This window comes from Colossoma macropomum, unplaced genomic scaffold (assembly GCF_904425465.1).
Source record: "Colossoma macropomum unplaced genomic scaffold, Colossoma_macropomum, whole genome shotgun sequence".
Classification (NCBI taxonomy): domain Eukaryota; kingdom Metazoa; phylum Chordata; class Actinopteri; order Characiformes; family Serrasalmidae; genus Colossoma; species Colossoma macropomum.
Window position 1 is genome coordinate 18,630,873 of NW_023494788.1, and position 20,283 is coordinate 18,651,155.

General features: G+C 37.8%; 1 protein-coding gene across 7 annotated transcripts in view; it reads right to left on the reverse strand.

The window, feature by feature from the left end:
* si:dkeyp-44a8.4 (collagen alpha-1(XXIII) chain) overlaps nt 1-20,283 on the reverse strand; it is a 202,357-nt gene that overhangs the window by 49,459 nt on the left and 132,615 nt on the right. For 6 of the 7 annotated variants that reach the window (XM_036568719.1, XM_036568716.1, XM_036568714.1 and 3 more), the window contains exons 3-5: nt 7,311-7,355; nt 2,638-2,645; nt 1,200-1,226 (exon numbers count right to left, since the gene is read on the reverse strand). In XM_036568719.1, coding sequence (XP_036424612.1) covers nt 1,200-1,226; nt 2,638-2,645; nt 7,311-7,355 — 80 coding nt within the window. The remainder of the gene's footprint in view (nt 1-1,199; nt 1,227-2,637; nt 2,646-7,310; nt 7,356-20,283) is intronic. The other variant, XM_036568717.1, reaches the window with a different exon arrangement.

The following is a 20,283-nucleotide window of genomic DNA, read 5'->3' on the forward strand; positions in this document are numbered from 1 at the left end:
CCATCTACTAATGTTTTTATCAAAAAATTTAATGTGAAACAAAAGATGGCATAATGTATGAGCCATTATATATTGTTCACGTTACTGACGACACAGTTGTGTGCAAAAGACTGAGCACCTCTTGGTCAATTGATGTATTTTGTTGATTTTCTAAGTAAAAATAAGTTAACACATGCTCTACACGGAAAAACCTTATGTCATTCTTCTGTTAATTGTAGCACTCAATTTTTTATTTATTTGCTATTTCTTGGGTTTAACATACTGAAAAAAATAAAGCTTAAAATATAAAATGTGGCATAACTTTTTCACAAGCCTCATTTTAGGTGTTATTTTTCAGCCAGAATGTTAAATTCAGCAAATAAACAGAAATTTTGTATTAATATGTACATAAGAGTGCTCTCCCTAGAGCACATGTGTCAGGCTCAAGTCCTCACAGGCCAAAACACTGCAGATTTCAGCACACTGCTTCATTCAACTCCTCAGTCCCCAGTTTGACATGCGTGCTCTGGAGCATGTGTTTTTATTTATTTATTTTATAATTTAATCAGTTTATTGGTTTTTTGGGGTTTTTTTTCACTTCCAAAATAAACAAAACATGGATACCCAAACTTGTGCATATGACTGTTTTAGTGAAGGCTTAAAACAAAGCAGCCCAAAAACAATTACTAGCTAGCTGTTTGTTTTTAGGATGTGCTATAAATGTAGTATTAAGTTGCTGTGCTAGGTTCTTGCGAAACGCTGCCACTGAGTGAAGCAGTACTTAATGCAATTACTGTTAGCATAGTGAAGGAAAGAGAAGAGGAGATTGAAGACAGGATGGTGGTAACAAAGTTCAAATTTCTGAAACGTGAAAATCGTAGCCAGACAAATATCATATAACTTAATTCATCAGTTCTAAAAGAACAAAATTAAAAAAGTCAGCAGTTGGTTAATCTTATGAATATGACTATTCAACTTCATACAGCATAGATAAGCCTTGATTTTTGACAAAAGTGGGTACAGCTGAACTACAGCTATAAATATTAGTGAATTAGTGGATATAATAAGCAAACTCTGATCCAGAAATTCTGCAAGTAAGAAAAAAAAGAGAAGACAAACAAGACACGCAGGCTTAAGGTTGAAGGACATGAACATGGGACTGAGTAAGAGTACTCAGGGGAAAAAAAGAAAATTCAGAAAATAATTCAAATGAAATTTACCGGGTAACCATCCCGTCCAGCTTTGCCCTGTTCAAATTCAAAAAATGGTCAAAATGCAGAAATAAATGTGTGTGTGTATATATATATATATATATATATATATATATATATATATATATATATATATATACATATATATCGTAATATGTATATCATATCAAAGCATTTATAACATACAGTACATTTCATGGCAAGGCTAGTGTATAGACTAATGTGTGACAGCACTGCACATTACAGTGTTTTTCCCACTCCAGTACACAATTCAGTGAAATGCTTGAATTCATGTATAACAAAGTTAATAAATCATTAATTGTAAGTTAAATTCAGTGTTCAAGATTTTTCAAACATTTTCTGCAATGAAATGGCTAAGATGTAAGCAAAGTGGTTTGAGTTGTCAAAGTGATCTGATGTAAAATCAAATATCTTACCAAGTCAGAATTGTTCACAGTGGTGGTGATAGGAACCAGACATCTGAAGAGTTTAATGCATCTAAAAACTCCCTCACAGAAAGTTATTTAATGAAATATAACAGTTATGAATTCCAAATATGCTGCTGATATCTGAGACATTGCTTTATGTTAGTTCTGAGATCAGGTTTTGGCCTAAGACATATTTTTGAAATCCATTCATGGTGGAGGGGTATGGGCAGGGTGTTGTGAGACAAAACAGTCCCTAAAGAAAACTTTTTTTGTCAGATGTATCACTATTTTACCATCATTAACATATAACAACACAGCAGACACATGGGTTCACTGGCAGTTTTGGATAATACATAAAATAAAAAATAATATGTTGTAGACATGGCAAGGCCCGGTTCCTATCACCACCACTGTAAAGAAATTAGAGTCTGCAAATTTCTCAGCAATTAATTTATGAAGGAATTTTGCAAAATGATTGGAATTCCCCTTTAAGGCAGAGAAAATATAAGAATGTTTGTGTTCTTCAGGACAGCATTTGGACCCAAAGTTTGACCCACCTGTCATGGGTCACGACAATGGATAACAACAGCCTTGGACACAAATACAAACAAGCAAACTATGTTTGGTATCTACAAACAACTAGACCTTTCAAGGGTACAGCATGTTTTACTGTTCTCCATATAAAAAAACAATACATCAGAATGTTTCTTAAATAATCACAGAATACTGATAAAATATATTGTAATCTATTTTTGAATATATGATATATTTGTATGGGTTGAATAGACACTTATGTTGAGGTACTCCGTGTTTGTGGCTCAACTCTACATTTCACTAGAAGAATATCTCCAGATTAAAGACTCTGTTGTGGCTTTAGAGCCCAGCATGTCTCATATATTCTTAGGCTTAGGTATGTTTGCTCAGCCTCTGTGAAGCAGTATTTACTTACCACAACAGACTACAGTGATACCTGTTTCAGCATGGAGTGAATGAACAATAAACAGGAATGAGGTACTTACTGGGGGTCCTGCAAAAATAACACACACAGAGGGAAAAAAACAGTGTTAGTGTTGTAAAATGAAAGCAGACTCATCACTGAACTTTATTTGGATAACCCAGTGTAGATAAAGTCATACAGACTGAAAAAGTTCCCCGGTCAAATGAATAATATAATAATATTTAAATAATATAATAATAATAAATACCATCATGGAGCCAACACACTTACACTAATATTCCTGATTCTGGAGATCTACCATCATGGAGCCAACACACTGGCTCTAATATTCCTGATCCTGGAGATCTACCATTGTGGATCCAACACACTGGCTCTAATATTCCTAGTCCTGGAGATCTACCATCGTGGAGCCAACACACTGCTCTAATATTCCTGGTCCTGGAGATCTACCATCGTGGAGCCCACACACTGGCTCTAATATTCCTGGTCCTGGAGATCTACCATCATGGAGCCCACACACTGGCTCTAATATTCCTGGTCCTGGAGATCTACCATCGTGGAGCCCACACACTGGCTTTAATATTCCTGGTCCTGGAGATCTACCATCGTGGAGCCAACACACTGGCTCTAATATTCCTGGTCCTGGAGATCTACCATTGTGGAGCCCACACACTGGCTTTAATATTCCTGGTTCTGGAGATCTACCATCGTGGAGCCAACACACTGGCTCTAATATTCCTGGTCCTGGAGATCTACCATAGTAGAGAATTTAGATCCAACACACTGGATCTAATATTCACATGCCCATGAAGGCCTTTATAATCTGGTTCAGGCGTGTATGATTGGCGTTTGGAGCTAAACTCTGCAGATTAGTAGATCTCCAGGACCAGGATTGCACACCTTGTTGTACATACTCGCCTTACCTTTAAGTTACACCTAACTAAACATCCATTCAATTTACCACAATGTTTCCTTAACATAACACTCACTCTAGCCTCAACCTTGACCTCCACCCATAATCTAGTCCTGACCCTGATCCTGGTGCTAAATCTAACTCCTAATCTTAACCCTAACCCTTATGCTGCTGAGAATCTGAGACACTGAATTTCTCCAAATGGTTTGTTAAAATCTGAACATCTGTAGATTACCCCTCAGGGGCTGTCCAAATAAAGTGGGACCAAATATTGTTCTCCCTTTTCTTAGAATGAATGAAATACGATACACCACCATTATTGTTCACCAAGCCAAAGAACAGAAATAAACTACATCTTAAAGAAGATAAACTACTGTTTGACCCGTAAAAGGGCAGAAAGGTTTCAAGAACAGGTGCTGTAGAAATAAATCAACATTTTTGTTTATGTATATCCAGGTGTTTCTAATAAGACAGACCTCCACTTTCATGTGAATTAAGTATGAGACCAAGTTCTAACCATTGCAAGGGACAGCTGATCTGCACATATCCTCTCAGAGAGTGTTTAACAGAGAGAGAGAGAGAGAGAGAGAGAGAGAGAGAGAGAGAGAGAGAGAAAGAGAGAGAGAGTCATTATGGGCTCCACAGTATTTTGCTTGTCCAAATCTGTCCTTTCCTGCCTAATTTTAATGCTGCTCAGATTGCAATTAGTGGTTCTTCTGTCATCAAACTTGCATTCATAAAAAAGTGTCTGACATGAGAGAAGGCGAGAGAGGGTGTAAAAGAGCGCCATGGCTATGTTTGTTTATGTAATGCCTTTTCCATCCATACCACAGAACAGTAATTCACAGTGAAGTGATTAATCTCTTTATTTTGTTGAGCTCTCATGGAGCCCTGTGACTTCTCTAATCTGCGTCATGATTTGTCTGCGACAATGTGTTCCAGCTTCCAGACATTTCCTCTTTCTCTCACAAAACAGAACCAGGCATGGCGCAGCAGAGAGACAGTGGGCATGGGGCAAAAATGAACCAGCACCATCCATCTCTGTGCACTCAAATCAAACCTACATGGCTCTAGCTACCAAACAGCAGCAACAGGGTAAAGCTAAGTAGAACCATGTTGAGTTTTGAAACAGGTAGGGTCACTACCTCCATGTGAACAAGAAGACTGAAGTCGCATTTTGGGAAACAGATGCAGAAAAGCTGCTGTTGTGTTCGTGTGGGAACTGAGAGCACTTGGTTTTAATCACATCTGATTAAAAAGAGGCCTGGGCGAGTGTGGGAGATTCAGTACAATGTAAGCACTATGTTTGCTATTGAAAATGGCAGGTATTGGCTCAGAGTGGTCAAGAACTTCATGAACTGCGAAACAAGAGTGGGTAGGGGCCATAGAACCTTCACTAGCCTATCATTGCATAAATTTCAGGTCTTTCAGTCTCTAAATTTGGCCCTAACATCAGGAGATCATATGGTCAAATTTCTAGCTGTGCAACAGCTGGGAGTTCAAGAGATCATTGGCCTCGTGCTCTCTGGGTGAGTAGGACGGTCTTCCCTCTCCCCCATCACTTAAGGTGATGCCAGCTAGTGGTTGGTGTAGCATAGTTGGTAAAACCACTGTCTTCCTTGTAACAGACTGGGTTTGTTTCCCTGCCTGAGCAAGTACACCATGCTAAATCAATAAGCAAGACTCGTGATGTGACACTCGCTTACATCTGTAACATGAAAGAAAAAATGTATAAATGTTGCCAATGCAGGTTTTCATTAGCTGACAAAACAGAATTGGCAGTTAGTATTCTCCTCCAAGTGTGTTGAGCTGTGCAATAATATTGCATTGCAGACAAAACATATCGCTGCTGTCGGAACAAAACTTTGTATCTCCATTTTTTCCTTTTTTCAGTTTTTGGCATGTTTTGAAAATGCCCGTTTCCCTTTACATTGTGTGTAAATTTCATGATGAATGGATCAAATTAAATGGGCCAAAATTACTTGGAAAAAAGTCTGGTTCCATTGACTTACATTAAAAGTAAAGTATGTTTTTTCCATTTTGGAGATTAGATTTGTTCTGACAGCAGCGATATGCTAAAACACTGTGCCCTTCTCTGAGTTATCTTGCAAAGCCAATTCATTCTAATGTCTGAGTTTTTCTTTATGGAATTATGTCACTATCTTAGGCTCAAGAGAAGGTCCGACTGGAAGGGCTGGATTACTGGCCACACTACTCATAACACTCCTTGATCTATCACTGAACTACTCACGGAACAAAGAGGACACTTTGTAACAGCAGCCCCTATTGCCCAGATTTATCTGCTCACAATTTACATTACAAAAACATCTTCTGTTTGCGATTACAAATTTCCACCAGAGGGGGCTCCAGATATGACGATAAGACTACCAGGTCTACCTGTTTTGAAATAAAGGCAATAAAAAGATACCTGACTGATTCTTTATGATTGGTTTATTTTGGTGCTGAGTGGAATTTAAGCAATAGGGCAGCTTCCTTTAAAGAATTACAAACTATCACAAATGCAGTCATCTTGCTAGGCCACAGGTTCCCAACCTTGGTCCTGGAACACCCACTGCCCTGCACATTTCAGTGTTTTCCTCGCTCCTTATTATTGCCTTGACTTGCCACATCCCCAGCATCAGCTGGAGTGGGTGAGCTGGGAGAATTCTTGGTGGGCCAGTCTCGTGTTTTCGGCCGGTTACTGTGAGCTTGTGTACAAACTCATGCATATGTGTACAAGACGCCCAGACAAACTATAAAATGTTACATCCCAGTGTGTATCTGTAGCAATTTGAGGTTAAACCAGTGGCCCTGACCTCAAGTGGTGCAGACCTTGTTTGCTGACTGTAACAGAGATTAGATGAAGATGAAAAGAAACTTCTTTTTCTCATTTCCTGTTCCACCTTAAATGGGGTAGCAGTGGGGTTCAGATGCATATATGGCTAATAGCATGTAACTGCTGCCCATTTTAAAGTGGAATTTCAATTAAGAAGGTAACATCAGAGATTAAATTCAGATCAAATTCAGGTATCTGATAAAGGCTTCCACTGTAGGCAGTGCTCTACAGAGATTAATGCCTTTTTTGATGACTGACCAACTGTTGACAGACATTGACTTTAAAGATTATGTCATGTTGAAGACAAACGCTTTCACCAGTTTTCAGTTTTTCAGTTTTATCACTAGCTAGCCACCTTGGTTATCTCAGTGTAGCATATCAATAATAAATAAGATTAAGAAATGAAGAAATGACAATGAAAATGTGCAAATTTCAGGAAAAAAAGGTAGTTTGTATGAAGGCAACTCTGAGTGTGTGTGCATGTGTGTATATAGCAGGAGAAATACAGGAAGAGTTTGGGGTCAGTTGGTTTGCATCATGTAACTCTTAGTCTCAAAACAAGTCCCACTCCAGCCCTGCCCGACACTATTCATAGAAATGTCTGGGACCTCAGTGTAACCTCTGGATTTACACTTGCACTGCATCTTAAACGCTGCATAAGTCAAAGACAAATAAAACGAGTGACTGTATGTTGTGTTAAGTTGGTTGTCATTGTAGCAGTGTGAGACACTGAGTCATAATCAGTGCGAGACAAGAGAACACATGACTCCCAACTGACTCAGATCCTTACAGTCACTTTCTGATTCAATTAACTCGGAATAATGTTTGAAAAATGAACCATGTTAAATAACGCATTAAGAAACTGTTCTGGTGAAAACCCAGATGTTCACTGCTAATTCAAAGTGAAAGATCTGTGAATCAGAATGAGGCCAGAAAGAAACACAGTCACAGAAGGAAGTGGAGAGTGAGACAGATTAAAACTCACCAGGATCTCCTCGTCTGCCTATTCTCCCACGCTTCCCTGGAGGGCCTGAAATTAACAGAAAACAGCATGTTTACAGACAAACAGTAGAATTCTGCATTATAAGCACCATTACTCAGGAACGATGCTTCGTAACAGTGTAATCAATGGGACAAACACCCACTACATTAGATTAAAGCCTCAGTACAGTGTCATTTACTTTATAAGATATCTTATGCCATCTGATTTCTTGCAGAAGCTGTTCACAAATATTCAAGCATTGCTTTATTAATATGTTATTCAACACTTTTAGTTACTTAAGTCACTTTGTAGGCAGCCTTCAAATAAAGTGTTACCATCTAGTTACCATCTGGGCTAATCTTTATAAAACCCCTTTACATTTTAAACTTTGACACATTTGTGTTATATATTTGAACCTTTACATAACAGTGCTGTGTAAAAGTTTGGGCACCCCCATCAGATGTGTCCTTGATTTTCTAACTGAAAAAAAAGTGCAAAGTGTAAAGAGAACACACTTCTGCACATGCACAATTACTGTTTATTTGCTTAATCTGAAATATTAAAAAAAGAAAATAAAACATAAAATATGGCCCGTGCAAAAGTTTTGGCACATTTTTTATATGTTACCTGTAGAAGATGTGAAAATCAACAAAACATGTAGTTTGAACAGGGGTATTCAAACATTTGCATACGACTGTTTTCATAGTTAAAACACAACACAGCATACAGCAAAGATAACCAAAAAACAGGAATCTTGTCTGGAATTAAGCTTGAATTGAATGTGGCATGAAAGAGTGTAATGTGTCTACCTTTAATAAAGATTTTGCTGAACAGTGTTTCATTATTTTTCATTAGTATTCTTTTAATAAAACACCAACACTTGCACTGCCAACTGGAGTAAAAGTGAATTGCAGTGAGCAATCTGACATTGTCCTCTTTTCCTTGCCATAGTTAACTGAATATCTATTCATTAACTCATTATTTGATACTCAAATATCAAAATGATCCAGAATTAGCTTAGAATTATTAATTCATTTTTATTAAATTAAAATCACAATTTGAAAAAGTGCAATTTTCAAATCGCAAGAGGTCCAATTTTCTTTGTATCCTACATTATTTAACATTGTTTTAAGTGGGGAACTTTAATCTCATATTGTAAAGTTTCTACACCGGCAGTCTGGCACACCACATTCAGTATTAAAAAAACAGTGTTTGTCTCTTGGGGAGAAAAACTTGGAGCTAAATTTCTAGAACAAATTGTATTAAATGTGTAGTTGCAATACTGGTCAGAAAAAAATGCAATTAGAAATTTTCTGCTCTAGTCAGACGCACATCCCTACATGACACCTCTATCTGCCAATCAATAGCTCAGCACCTTCTATGTTGGTGTAGTTAACAGATTAACCTGTGCTGCTAAATCAATTCCAGTGGCCGTCCCTCCTCCCTTCCTTCTGCAGGAGTGTGAAATAGGAACCATATCTGCGATGGGGCGCAGAGACCACTGGGACGGTAACGAGCACACGCTCCCTTCGTTTGCATGATTGTTATTGTTGTAAGCTAATCAGCTCCTGCTGCTCTGGCCTTCTCCCCTTTAAAGAGAGAGGGGGGATGGGATGGGCCGGAAAGAGAACTTTACCCTTTACCCTTCAGCATTAGCCTTCTAGTCCTTCTGGATCTCTACAACACAGCTTATCATAGAGCAGCAGCACTGCACACTTTAGTGCTCCAACACATCCAGTGAAACATATGAAATGACCCATTTCATGAAAAACCGTGAAAAAAAGGGAAATAATTTGATGTAGCATGTAAACACTGAAATCCATATTTAAAAATTAGTTCACTCATTTTGTTCTTTATTTGTTTTTGTGATGCCAACATTTTCACATATATCCACCTCTTCAACCTACACCCATTTAGCCCCACCTATTCAAGCTGAGGGGGTAAGTTTCCGCCTAACTGCTCTTTGATTGAGACAGTGCTGGGCAGCCAATCAGAACAGAACCTACAAGCACTTTAATAAAATGGGCTTTAAGTTCTGCACTTAGAACAGTTATCATTGCTGTTGCTATATAAATGTAAAGGCCACCGCAAACCAGATGCCATTGTTTTTGAGATAAACAGATAAATGCTAAAGGTCTCTTACCTCAGTGTGGTGGCCTTTTTTCTGATTCCAAACATGACAAATTATGTTAAAAGTTTTATTTCATAAAATCTATATGGTTAAAGTATAAAAATGAACCTGAACTTGATGTTTATCGGCACTCTCATTGTTTGTGTTCTATAGTAGCGATCTGATACGTGATGCTACATGACATTACACTACAGGATGTTATGCCATGTGATGACATGCTACCTACCTTAATTACATAATTCCAAAATTACTTATATATACTATTATACAAGGAATTACATTCCATTTATATTCTGTACTAATATTTTTTCATTTGAGCTTCCATTTGTTTTGATGTCAAAAAATGACAAAAATGTGGCAAAAAATATAAAGAATCTAGAAGACTCAGAACAAAGTCGGTATACACAATAATAACCTTCCATCAAATTCAAATCATTCTTGAATAACTCCCCTTCTAAAATCCACCTTTGAAAGCTGTAGTAAAATAAGTATAATATAATAATAAATAATGGATGGACTGGCAACCTGTCCAGGGTGTATCCTGCCTTCCGCCCAATGACAGCTGGGATAGGCTCCAGCACCCCACCGCGAACCAGAAGGATAAGCGGTTTAGATGATGTATGTATGTATGTATGTATGTAATAATAAATAAATCAATATACACATGTATGACAGCAAACATCAATCAAATTTTGTTATTAAGTTATTAAACATATGTTGCTTTGCATTATAGCCTACTCTTACCAAACTTCATTGCTCACTGTAATAATTATTAATAATGAATAAAATTACTTAATGAACATTGCTGTATATTATGTCATATTTTCATATTACATTTGATTTTCACCAGCTTGCTGCCCCACTTTCCTGGTCAGACATCATTCTCTTCATTTGCTTCGTGCTGTGTACTGATCCCAACACACCCCAACTCATATTTCTGACTCCCGTTCCTCATCCTCATTCCCTCCCTGCTTGACCTTTCTCTGCTGAAGGCCTCTGTCCTTTGCTTTACCCTTGCCGCTATCATAATGATGTATGTACCAGCGTACGTATACGATCACACAGGAACTGCCACTCTGCGTACATAGTGAAAATAGCTGTGGGCGGAACTGCCTTTGAGCTAAACTGGCTCACTGCACTGGCCGGTGTCCACTTACAAACCCCCCCAAACCTACAACACAGGTAAAAATATACGCCTTCCTGAGCCCCAGTCATAAACACTGCTGGCTAAGGCAGGGGCTGCGGTGGTGATGGCTCAATACTGGGGGCCAACATGCATTCCACTTGAAAGGGTATGGGAATGGAGCCACCAATATATTTTTTGTGTCATATTTATTTTTGTGTGCTAGAACTCTCCATTAGAAGATCGCACATAATAGAAAAACTATTTTTTTCTTGTTTTCCTCAAATAAAATACTTTAATGTAGAATGTAAACATTGTTAAAGCTTCTAAAACTTGCCATGCACTTCTTAGTCCATACAGTCCATATATAGAAACTAAATTGTAGAGGCAGGCTGTTTTGAATGTGCGAGGGTTGTGACATCACAACCATGAATGCATGTACAGTACTGTGAAAAAGTATTTGCCCCTCCTGATTGGCTCTATTTTTGCATATTTGTTACGCTAAATAAACAGATCATTTCATTTATTAAGGGAAAAAGTTTCGCAGCACTTATTTTGCCTATGTGAAAAAGTAATTGCTCCCAACAAAATAATAAATAGTTGTGCCAATTTAGCAGCAATAACCACAACCAAATGCTTCCCAAGGTGTTTTTGGTAAGTGAGATGAGTCTTTATGTTGTGGTTTTCACCTTGCAACTCTCCCATGGAAACCGTTTTTGTCCCTTTTTAATGGTCAAACTCTGAACACTGATCTTATCTGTGGCAAACGAGGCCTGTAGTACCTTAGATAATTGTTAGGGTTCTAATGTGCCTTCATGAATGATCATTTAAACACTGTTTTTGTGTTTTATATAACATAGACAAACACTCAGATTGAGTTTGTCTATGTTATATTTAGTTTGGAGATTTGGAACAATTCACTCTGAAAAATATGCAAAAATTGAGAAATCAGAATTGAATACATTTTCACTGCATTGTAGATATGACCACCTATTCGGCCTATAGCAGTTTGGTTTAGCATCAGCCACTCAAACTGAAGTGCAGACAGTCTGTAGCAGAATTACTGGAGTGACTGTAGTGGAAAAATAATTAATATATACATCATTGCAGCCCTCCAAAAGATCCATATATCCAAAACGAAAGGCTGCAGCCTATTTTTCCATCTCTATTTAGCAGTTTGCTCCATGCATTTCAGCCAGAACAGCTTTTAGAATGAAGCAACAAGGCAACCAATCAGAACAGAGGTCATCTGCATATATTAGTCTTGAAGGCACAGTCCATTATGAGTGGAATTCAGGGGACAAAAACAGAATACAAGACAAATATATGAGCCGTTTAAAGGTGTATTTATGATATATTTGGATAATAAGCTCAGATGATAGAAGCAATACTATTATACTCCATGTATTGAATAATTCCTATGATTTTTCATGATGTAGTAGGACTGACTCTGGACCCAAAAGCCTGCGTCCAACTGTCTCCACATTTGTCTCACAATATGTCACAGGACGTTAATGTCCAGTGATGAGAAAAGTGCATTATTATTATTTAAAGCACACAGGACACAGGTTCCTGCATTGGTTCTTGAGTTGATTTAGCTACTGTGACAGTTTGTCTAAAACAAGCGATTCAGAGACAGACATGGGACGTCTACATTCTGCCACTGAGAGGGGGTCCGCTCTTCTCTTTATTAAGCCCCGCGACTGTTTGCAATAATGGTCCAAATGAAAACACAGAACGTGATACTCTCACATCCTGGAATGGAACGTCTATACTATTCTCAGATCTCTCTTGCTGAGATGAATTAAAGCACTATGTTGGAGGGAAATTGAATTTATAAGTCTGTTTGTGTTTGAGGGAGTCTTAACATGTGGTTAAAGTCTTTACTGAACTTTTTTGGTGTGGGAGCATGTTCTAATAGGATACTCAACACCCATGATCTAGAAAATCACAACCCACCAGCTGCCTTAGTGCCAAATACTGCTGCAACCAGACCAGCAACATCAGAGGTAGGAAGTAAGTTTCATTTAGAGGACAGGTAGGTAACTGGAAATAGCATTTTCAAATGTTATTTAACTCCATGATGCGTTAGATGCAGTATGAACTGGAGTTAGCATTTAGTTAATGGCTCCAAATTACCACCTGAACACATAAAGGTAACAACTTCTTTTAACTTTTAACTTTTTAACTTTAACTTTTACTTAGTTTGTGTACATCTTTAGAGAAACTCACTGTACTACAACATGTTTAAATGAGTTTTTGGTCTTTGTAGCCCACTGATTCAAATGTTAAATGTAATACCTTAAATCAGAGGTCTTCAAATCTGGACGTTGAATCCATTTTCCATCCCTGTATTTAGTAATCACCAGTATTTAACTCCTGAACCACTAAACTATTGAGGTGGCTAGTGGCAACCCATGACCGTTAGTGCAAAGCCTGTAATTCATACCATAAATGTCAAAACTTTGTCAAAGCATAAGGAAAAACCCACCTCTATTATAATGCTAATGATAACGGCATTTCATATTAAAGTTATTTGGCAGTTCTACATTAAACACAGATGCTTCTAAAAGCTTTTAAAAGCCATTACATGTTTTACTTGATGCTTGTGAGAAACATATTACCACATATTGTATCTTGTAGCAGTTTCACAGTGACTGTTTCAGTAGTGAGCTCTAGTACAGAGCTGCAGCCACTGTTTTCCATTTCTAACATCTAACTGATTAGGCTGCCATTTGTATTTACAGTCAATGATGTATCAAAGACCTCCAGAAGGCCTAGAGTGACATTTTTTCTAAAATCGATTGGTGGATTCCTGTGTTACTTTGTAATTATGCTGATGGTTAATCATTCATTGGGACATCTCCTCAACTCTTGAAGTCATAACCGATAAGAGTGCTCACTTAGCTGTACCTACCTAGACACCAACAATTCCTTATTGACCAATTTCCCATTGGGCTTTTCAAGACTTTATCCATCCCTAACTTAATAATAAAACTTGAGTAGTACTGCAATATCTGCAGAGTTTAAATATAAGCATGATTCTATTGAGTAAAAATGACCTAAAAACACAAAAAAAACCACAAAAGCACATTTTTCAATTTATATCTCACTCTAACATACTCGTCAAAGTGCTTGCAAAACTGTGATTCCTATCAGACAGATTAAAACACAACAAGAAAGGGTGAATAGCCAATCAGAATACAACTGACAAAACCCTGATAGTTGTGACAGCCAACATTTTCTTCTTGGAAAAGACATGAAAGTAAACGGACAATCAAAATCAACATCAGCTTCTTCACAATACAACAGGAAAATCTTCAGCTTGTTGCATATCTTACATATTCTGTATATTGTCCGTTTGCTGACTGAGGGAACCACTAACGGTTGTATTGGGCTTGTTGTACTTTGTAGGTATACTTTGCAAACTGTTGAGAAGTTAAACATGGCCATTTACGAATAGATGAGGAACGTCTATGAGTGTGATGAGTGCTAAATAACAGTGTATAGTGGTGTAAATGTGCTGCTTGTTTCTAAAGCCATTCCAAACCACATCACACAAAGGTCGTTCAACCACAGTTCTGAAATTCTCCTTAGTGGTTTTTCATATGTGCCATAATCTTTTTATTTTGTACATTTTCTTCAAAAATATATATTTTTTAAAAGTTAGTGGAAAATCAATGCAAAAACTGGCTGCTACAAGTGGCTCAGCAAGTTTTAGGAAATGAAGCAGAGTGGTGCTGGTGGGGGGACATTAGACAGTTAGGAAAGAGGGTTATTGACTTATTGTGAAAACCTGCATTCTTATTTGTAGCATTACTATTACTATTGCTGTTGGTATTATATTATATTCATGTATTATATTGGTGTGTTGGGTACAACATTGTATTTTGTAGTTTATTAATAGGTGTAATGAGGGCAGGGGCTGGTGTGAGGGGCTGGTTGGTCCATTTTGCAACATGTACTCTGCCTATTATATTTAATATTAATGTCTTAGGGCTTTTTCCCTGAAAATACAAACATCTGATCACAAAAAAAGAAATTAAGCAGTACATTATATAATCAGCCATATGTGTTATACTTCTACCCACTTTTTTGCACAATCCTCTCATCTTTGTGATAAGTTCCAAAAAAGGACATAACTCTAGATACATGTGAATCCTTCAGAGAATATGCAAATGGTTCAGTCATGTGTAAGTGTGTGGGCTTAAAGGTTAAGAGCGCTCCTTTGCATGATTGTGTATTAACTCGCTTGACCCCAAGATAAACTACCCAGCCCTCTTGCAGGGGCCATCCTGCAGTGAAATGTTTCCACGTGTTTGTTGATACTGGAAGTGTCTGTGTTTGTGGGAACAGTCAGCTCCTGTGCCACATGTTGGGTGGCACTGCCATTTGAGGGTCATTACTATGGTCAGTGGCAAGCGAAATAGGCCGAGAGGATGTTTAGGCACACACTTAGATACAGCACGTCAACGGCCTACAGGCTGTTCCGCCACTTCCTCTGGAGACGTATCACATTACTCTGCTAGTCCCATTATTACCTCCAAACACATAACTCAAGCACATTCAAACACTCAGTGCTTGACTTGGGTCATAGATATGTGGATTTATTAGCTGCAAGGCAAAGATAAGAGAAGTGAATAAATAATACAAACTAATGAGCAAAAGACTGCAATTATGTTGCTATTCATTACAATTGTGCCTTGCAGTATGTTAAAAGACGCACTGGCAAATCACTAATGTGATGTGTTTAAAGATTGGCCTGCATAATACTGACCAAAATAATTTACAATAGTTGGATTGGATTACTTGAATACTAACCAAAACACAAACAGAAAGGACCTGTGACTGGTCAGGAAGCTTACAGCATTAAGTAAATAACACTGGGCCTCTTTCTCCAACCGTTCTTAAGAGGAAATTTCTTCTTAAGACCCACTTACGCAGTTTTCACAAAGATTCTGACATTCAACGATGTTTCTTATTTGGGATTTGTTCTTAGTTAAGAACAGAATCTGCACACATTCAAGAGCACAAAGGTACAAATAATTCTGCGGTTTAAGAACACGTCATAAATCTGACGTGGACATTTATTAGGACCTTTCTCAAGAGCAAATTAGGAAAAAACTTAGGACGATATTGGTGAATGAGGCCCAATGTGATTAGTTAGAGGGCTCATTTTCATATTATAGCTGTCTGCAATACCAGTATTGCAAAGGCCAATATCCCAATAACAGTTGACAAACATTGCATTGTGCAGCCCAAGATGGCATTTTATTGCATGTCTAGATAACATTTTTAACATTGTTGGATTCAGTCAAATGAGCTGTTTTAACAAGTAATGCTAATATCCTACAGACATGAAATTAGAAACGTTTGAGAAATGGTTTAGATCAAAGGTTAAAGGTTTGCATTTAAGCCTTAACCCCTTAAAATTACAGGCTTATTACATACCAAGTCTTACTATTTAGTAACTACAGGGACTTCAATGCAAACTGGCCAAGCGATTCTTAGGTTATAGAAGTTTGTAGTAAAACTTAAAAAATCAACATTGCATCCTACTACACTGATGCATAGCAGGTGGAGTGGACAAGTTGAGTCTTAACTTGAGAAAATTTACAACATCCCTTCTCATGAGAATTTTTTGTCCTTTTGTTCTGTCATTTTTTGGTTAACATTCATGTTCTTTTTACTTATCTGAGATTTCACACAACTATAGACCTACACAAAGCAATGAAACTACAGATATAATACAAGCTGACAAGAAAGAAATCTGACTTCACAACAATGTAATGAGACTCTAATTCAATTGAAGTGTGAAAAGTATCCATAGAACAGCATCTCTAGGTAAAGAACGACAAAGACCTCCATGTTCAAACATTAGGAATGTAACACTGTGAAGGTCAGACTCCTTATCATTGATCACAAAATCTTTGGTGTCATATCTTTACAGTGGAGAACAGAGAAGGGCAACCATATGGATGTCCAAATTTCTGAGTGTTTGAACTGAAACTGGTAAAGCTCAGCTCAAATGGACCTGCACCCAGAAGCAGAATGATTTAATGAATTATAGGAATTAGTAGAAATTTCTACAACAGAGAATCCTGAAAATCAGTTATGCACAAAAACAGATCTTCTGAATAAACATCATGGTTCCTCACTGCTGCCATGATGTGCACAGTTTTCTTTTCCTTAATTCACATGCCTTAAGCTAAAGTCACACTAGCTTTTTGAATGCAAACTTTTACCTCATTTCAGTAGATATCATTGTGAAGAGGGTTTTTTTATTGCAGACCTCCAGTAATAAAATCTGCTTTCAAAATTATGTGAAATTTGTCATATGAATTTGCATTCGTTGGCTTATAACATGCCTGCTGAGTTTTTTGTGCTCTACTGATTTCTGAAAGGTCCCACATCCAGTAGCACTGACCAAAATTGGCAAAAACACTAATGTTAGCAGTGTTTGGATATATTAAAAAAATAAAAATATGATACGCAGTCAGGAGGCTGCATTTGACGATATAACTACTTTTACTGTTGTGCATTTACTGTCTGGGGTTAATTATTTTGCTAACTACACCAAAACCTAGAATTTTTTTCTTCTGAATGAACCTTGGTCACAGCTATTTTGCAAGAAGATGCAAACTGTAACTGTGATTGTGGCTCTACCAACATAGAACAGTGGTCCTAAAAATGTTTCTTAAGGACCCCCAGCCAATCCTAATTTTGGCTCTACCTCTATGTGTTGGAGCAAAAATCTGGCCTGTCTGGGGGGTCCCTGAAGACCAGTTTGAGAAGTTTTCTTAGAAGACAGGATCGGCAGCCTTAAATATGTACTTAACCCCTTAACATTCCAGGCTTATTACACACTAAGGCTTATTATTCAGTAACTACAGGGACTTCAATGCAAACTAATGGAGCTATTCCTAAGTTATAGAAGAGTGTAATAAAACTTTGGGCCTTCTGGCATGCAGATGGCTTGGTAAGGGGTTAACAAGCCTTTTCAGCCTTTCCAACCCACTGCTGACCAAATGCCTGAGTACATGGATTATCATAATCAAAACAAGAAATATTATCCGGCCACCGTTGTGCCTTTTTGTGAAAGTTTGTGGAGTGTTGCAAGAATTTTGTGATGCATGCTTCTTCTGTTTCCCCAGAAGCAAAGAAAAAAGTGTTCCAGTAGCTGGTGGGAAACTATGCTTCTTTTCTAAACCAGCTACCATTAAGCAAACAGTTTCTAAATCAGGTGTATGGAGGTATATTTTACTTGTTTGATGTTCTTTTGGGGGGGATTCAAAAGGTATTTCTGGTCTTCAATGCAGAGCTCACACATGCCCAAACATTTGGTGATTTGCAGTTGGATTATCCATAGTCCCAACATTCAAAAGAGGTCGTATGCAGTTCAGGTAGCAGTGGCCTTGAACAGGTAGTGTTTTTTTTTTTTTTTCTTTCAACTCTTTTGAGTCACTTTACATATTTTGCCTTCACACTGCATCAGGGTATCAGTATTCCATATAAAACAGTGAATGTGCCTTGCTTTCCTCTGAACACAATTACCCTTCTAGAAAACGTCATGAGTATGGTGCAGCGTGAAGCCCGAAAGGCACTCTGACTAATTCAAAGAGGCCGATGGGGGTCCGTGCGGCCCTGTGCTGAGTTGAGGATAAGCAGACAAGTGTGCAGGTGGTCCTCATTCACTGATTACACACTCGTGCCTTGGCGTGAGGTGCAGGTCCATAAAATATGGAGCAGGCTACAGGCTGGTCTGAGGAAGCTCAGAAGTTTGTACGAAAAGTAAGCTCAGTGAAGGGATAAAAATGAATTACAGGATTATTAGTTCTAGTGGGATCATTCCCAGACACATTCAAGCACATATCTATACCACGCACATGTGCACATGCCTCACAGATGCTCACTGTTACAGCTTGACTGCCTTAGTGTAAGATAAACCTGTTTTGACTTAAATGTCATATTTATATACTTTACTTTCTTATATACAAAACACATTATTTTAGCAGGTTAAGCATAGATATTTTTGCCTTTAAGATAAGATTTTCTTGGGTTTGCACAGAAATGATCTTGTGTCACTAGCAGAAGTCACTTAACGACATATAGCAAAAGACTTCCAAATAATATTTAGGAAGCCACAGAGGAGGCCAGCATAGTTTAAATAGAACATTATTACTGTCCATTAATGGCAAATTCAATTTTAAAGACTGCAAAATAGAGGTTTAGTTTGCAGGGCAGGAAATTCCTTTAAGTGGTTTTATAATAAACCAACATGAAAATTGTTGTAACATGAGCCAATGTTTTAGTTTTCCTGTTTCAGTCCAACCATATCGTGTTGAAATGACATTGGTACACAAGGTACACAATTGGACCTCAATGTTTTCTTTCAGGTACTTCAAAAATATGATGCCGTTCATTGAAAAAACATGTTGTGTCCAGTACCGTGTTTTTCATTTTCCCAACTGATGCTTGCACTTGTACAAGAAAAAGAATCAATCTCATGTGAGCTTCATACATCATCTTCAAAACATACACACACAAGCCATGCACACGCGTGTCTTATAGAATCCAGGCACCGAGACTGACAGGGCTTCCTGTTCTGAGTGACCTTGCTGAACGCATTAACACATCCATGTTATGGAAGTTGCGAAAGCACTGCCAGATCATGAGCCTCTCTGAATTTCAGCCATTCCACTGTGCTGCCAAATACAGTCAGACAGAAACAAGTGTTGATCATTTACACCCTAAATACTATAATCCACTAATGCAAGAGCAACCAAAGCCAGAGTTTCCAGAGAAAAAAAAAGCAGGGATTCAGTCTGGTAAGGCTGATTTTCCTTATAGTACATCAGAAGTTTGTCCATTAACAGTTCATACAACTTAAAAAAATAATTACAATGGATTACGGTACAATTATGTTCCCTTACTAAAGGTACTAAAGACGTACCCCTGAGGGTCCATTCTCAGAAATAAAGGTACTAAACTGTCACTGGGGCCGTACCTTCAAGTGTACATCTCAGTACCTTTAGTCAGGGAACATAACTGTACCGTAATTCCTTAAAAATATATTTATTAAATGTACCAAATTTACACACCCCGTCTCATCTCCAGGCTTTTTATATTATTGTTCTGTTTTAATACATTAGATCATGAAAAGCTACAAATATGTACCTTTTTCACCTGGGAAAACCTATCTAAGGTACACAATTGGACCTTTAAAACACTGTTGTACCTTTGAGGGTACAGTTACATTGTTTGTACATTGATAAACAAAAAATGTACCTGCACAGAACCTATTTTTAACAGTGTACCACCCCAGTAATAAGAGGGGTACTACCCCAGTGACAGATTACTACCTTTACTGGTGAAAGTGCAGGGTACTGTGTGCCTCTTATTGTAGTTCTTCTTAAATCATTCAATTTAAAATCAAAGCTCTGCAAGGTTTCAGCAATGGCAAAATAGCAGGACAGCATATGTCATACACAAAAGTCCAACGTTGCAAAACCAGAGGCCTATTTTAGCTCAGGTCAAGCAATAATCTCAGCCTAAAGTGTGTTTAAAAGCCACCCACTAAAATCTGAACCTTTTGTAATTTTCTCCCGAGACTGCACTTTCAAGTTATCCTAATTTGGCGAGACCTGGCAACCCTGATAGCAGGTGAGCACACTGTAAAGTGAAAGCATGATTCTGCATAACCACCTCGTTTGTAGATGTAT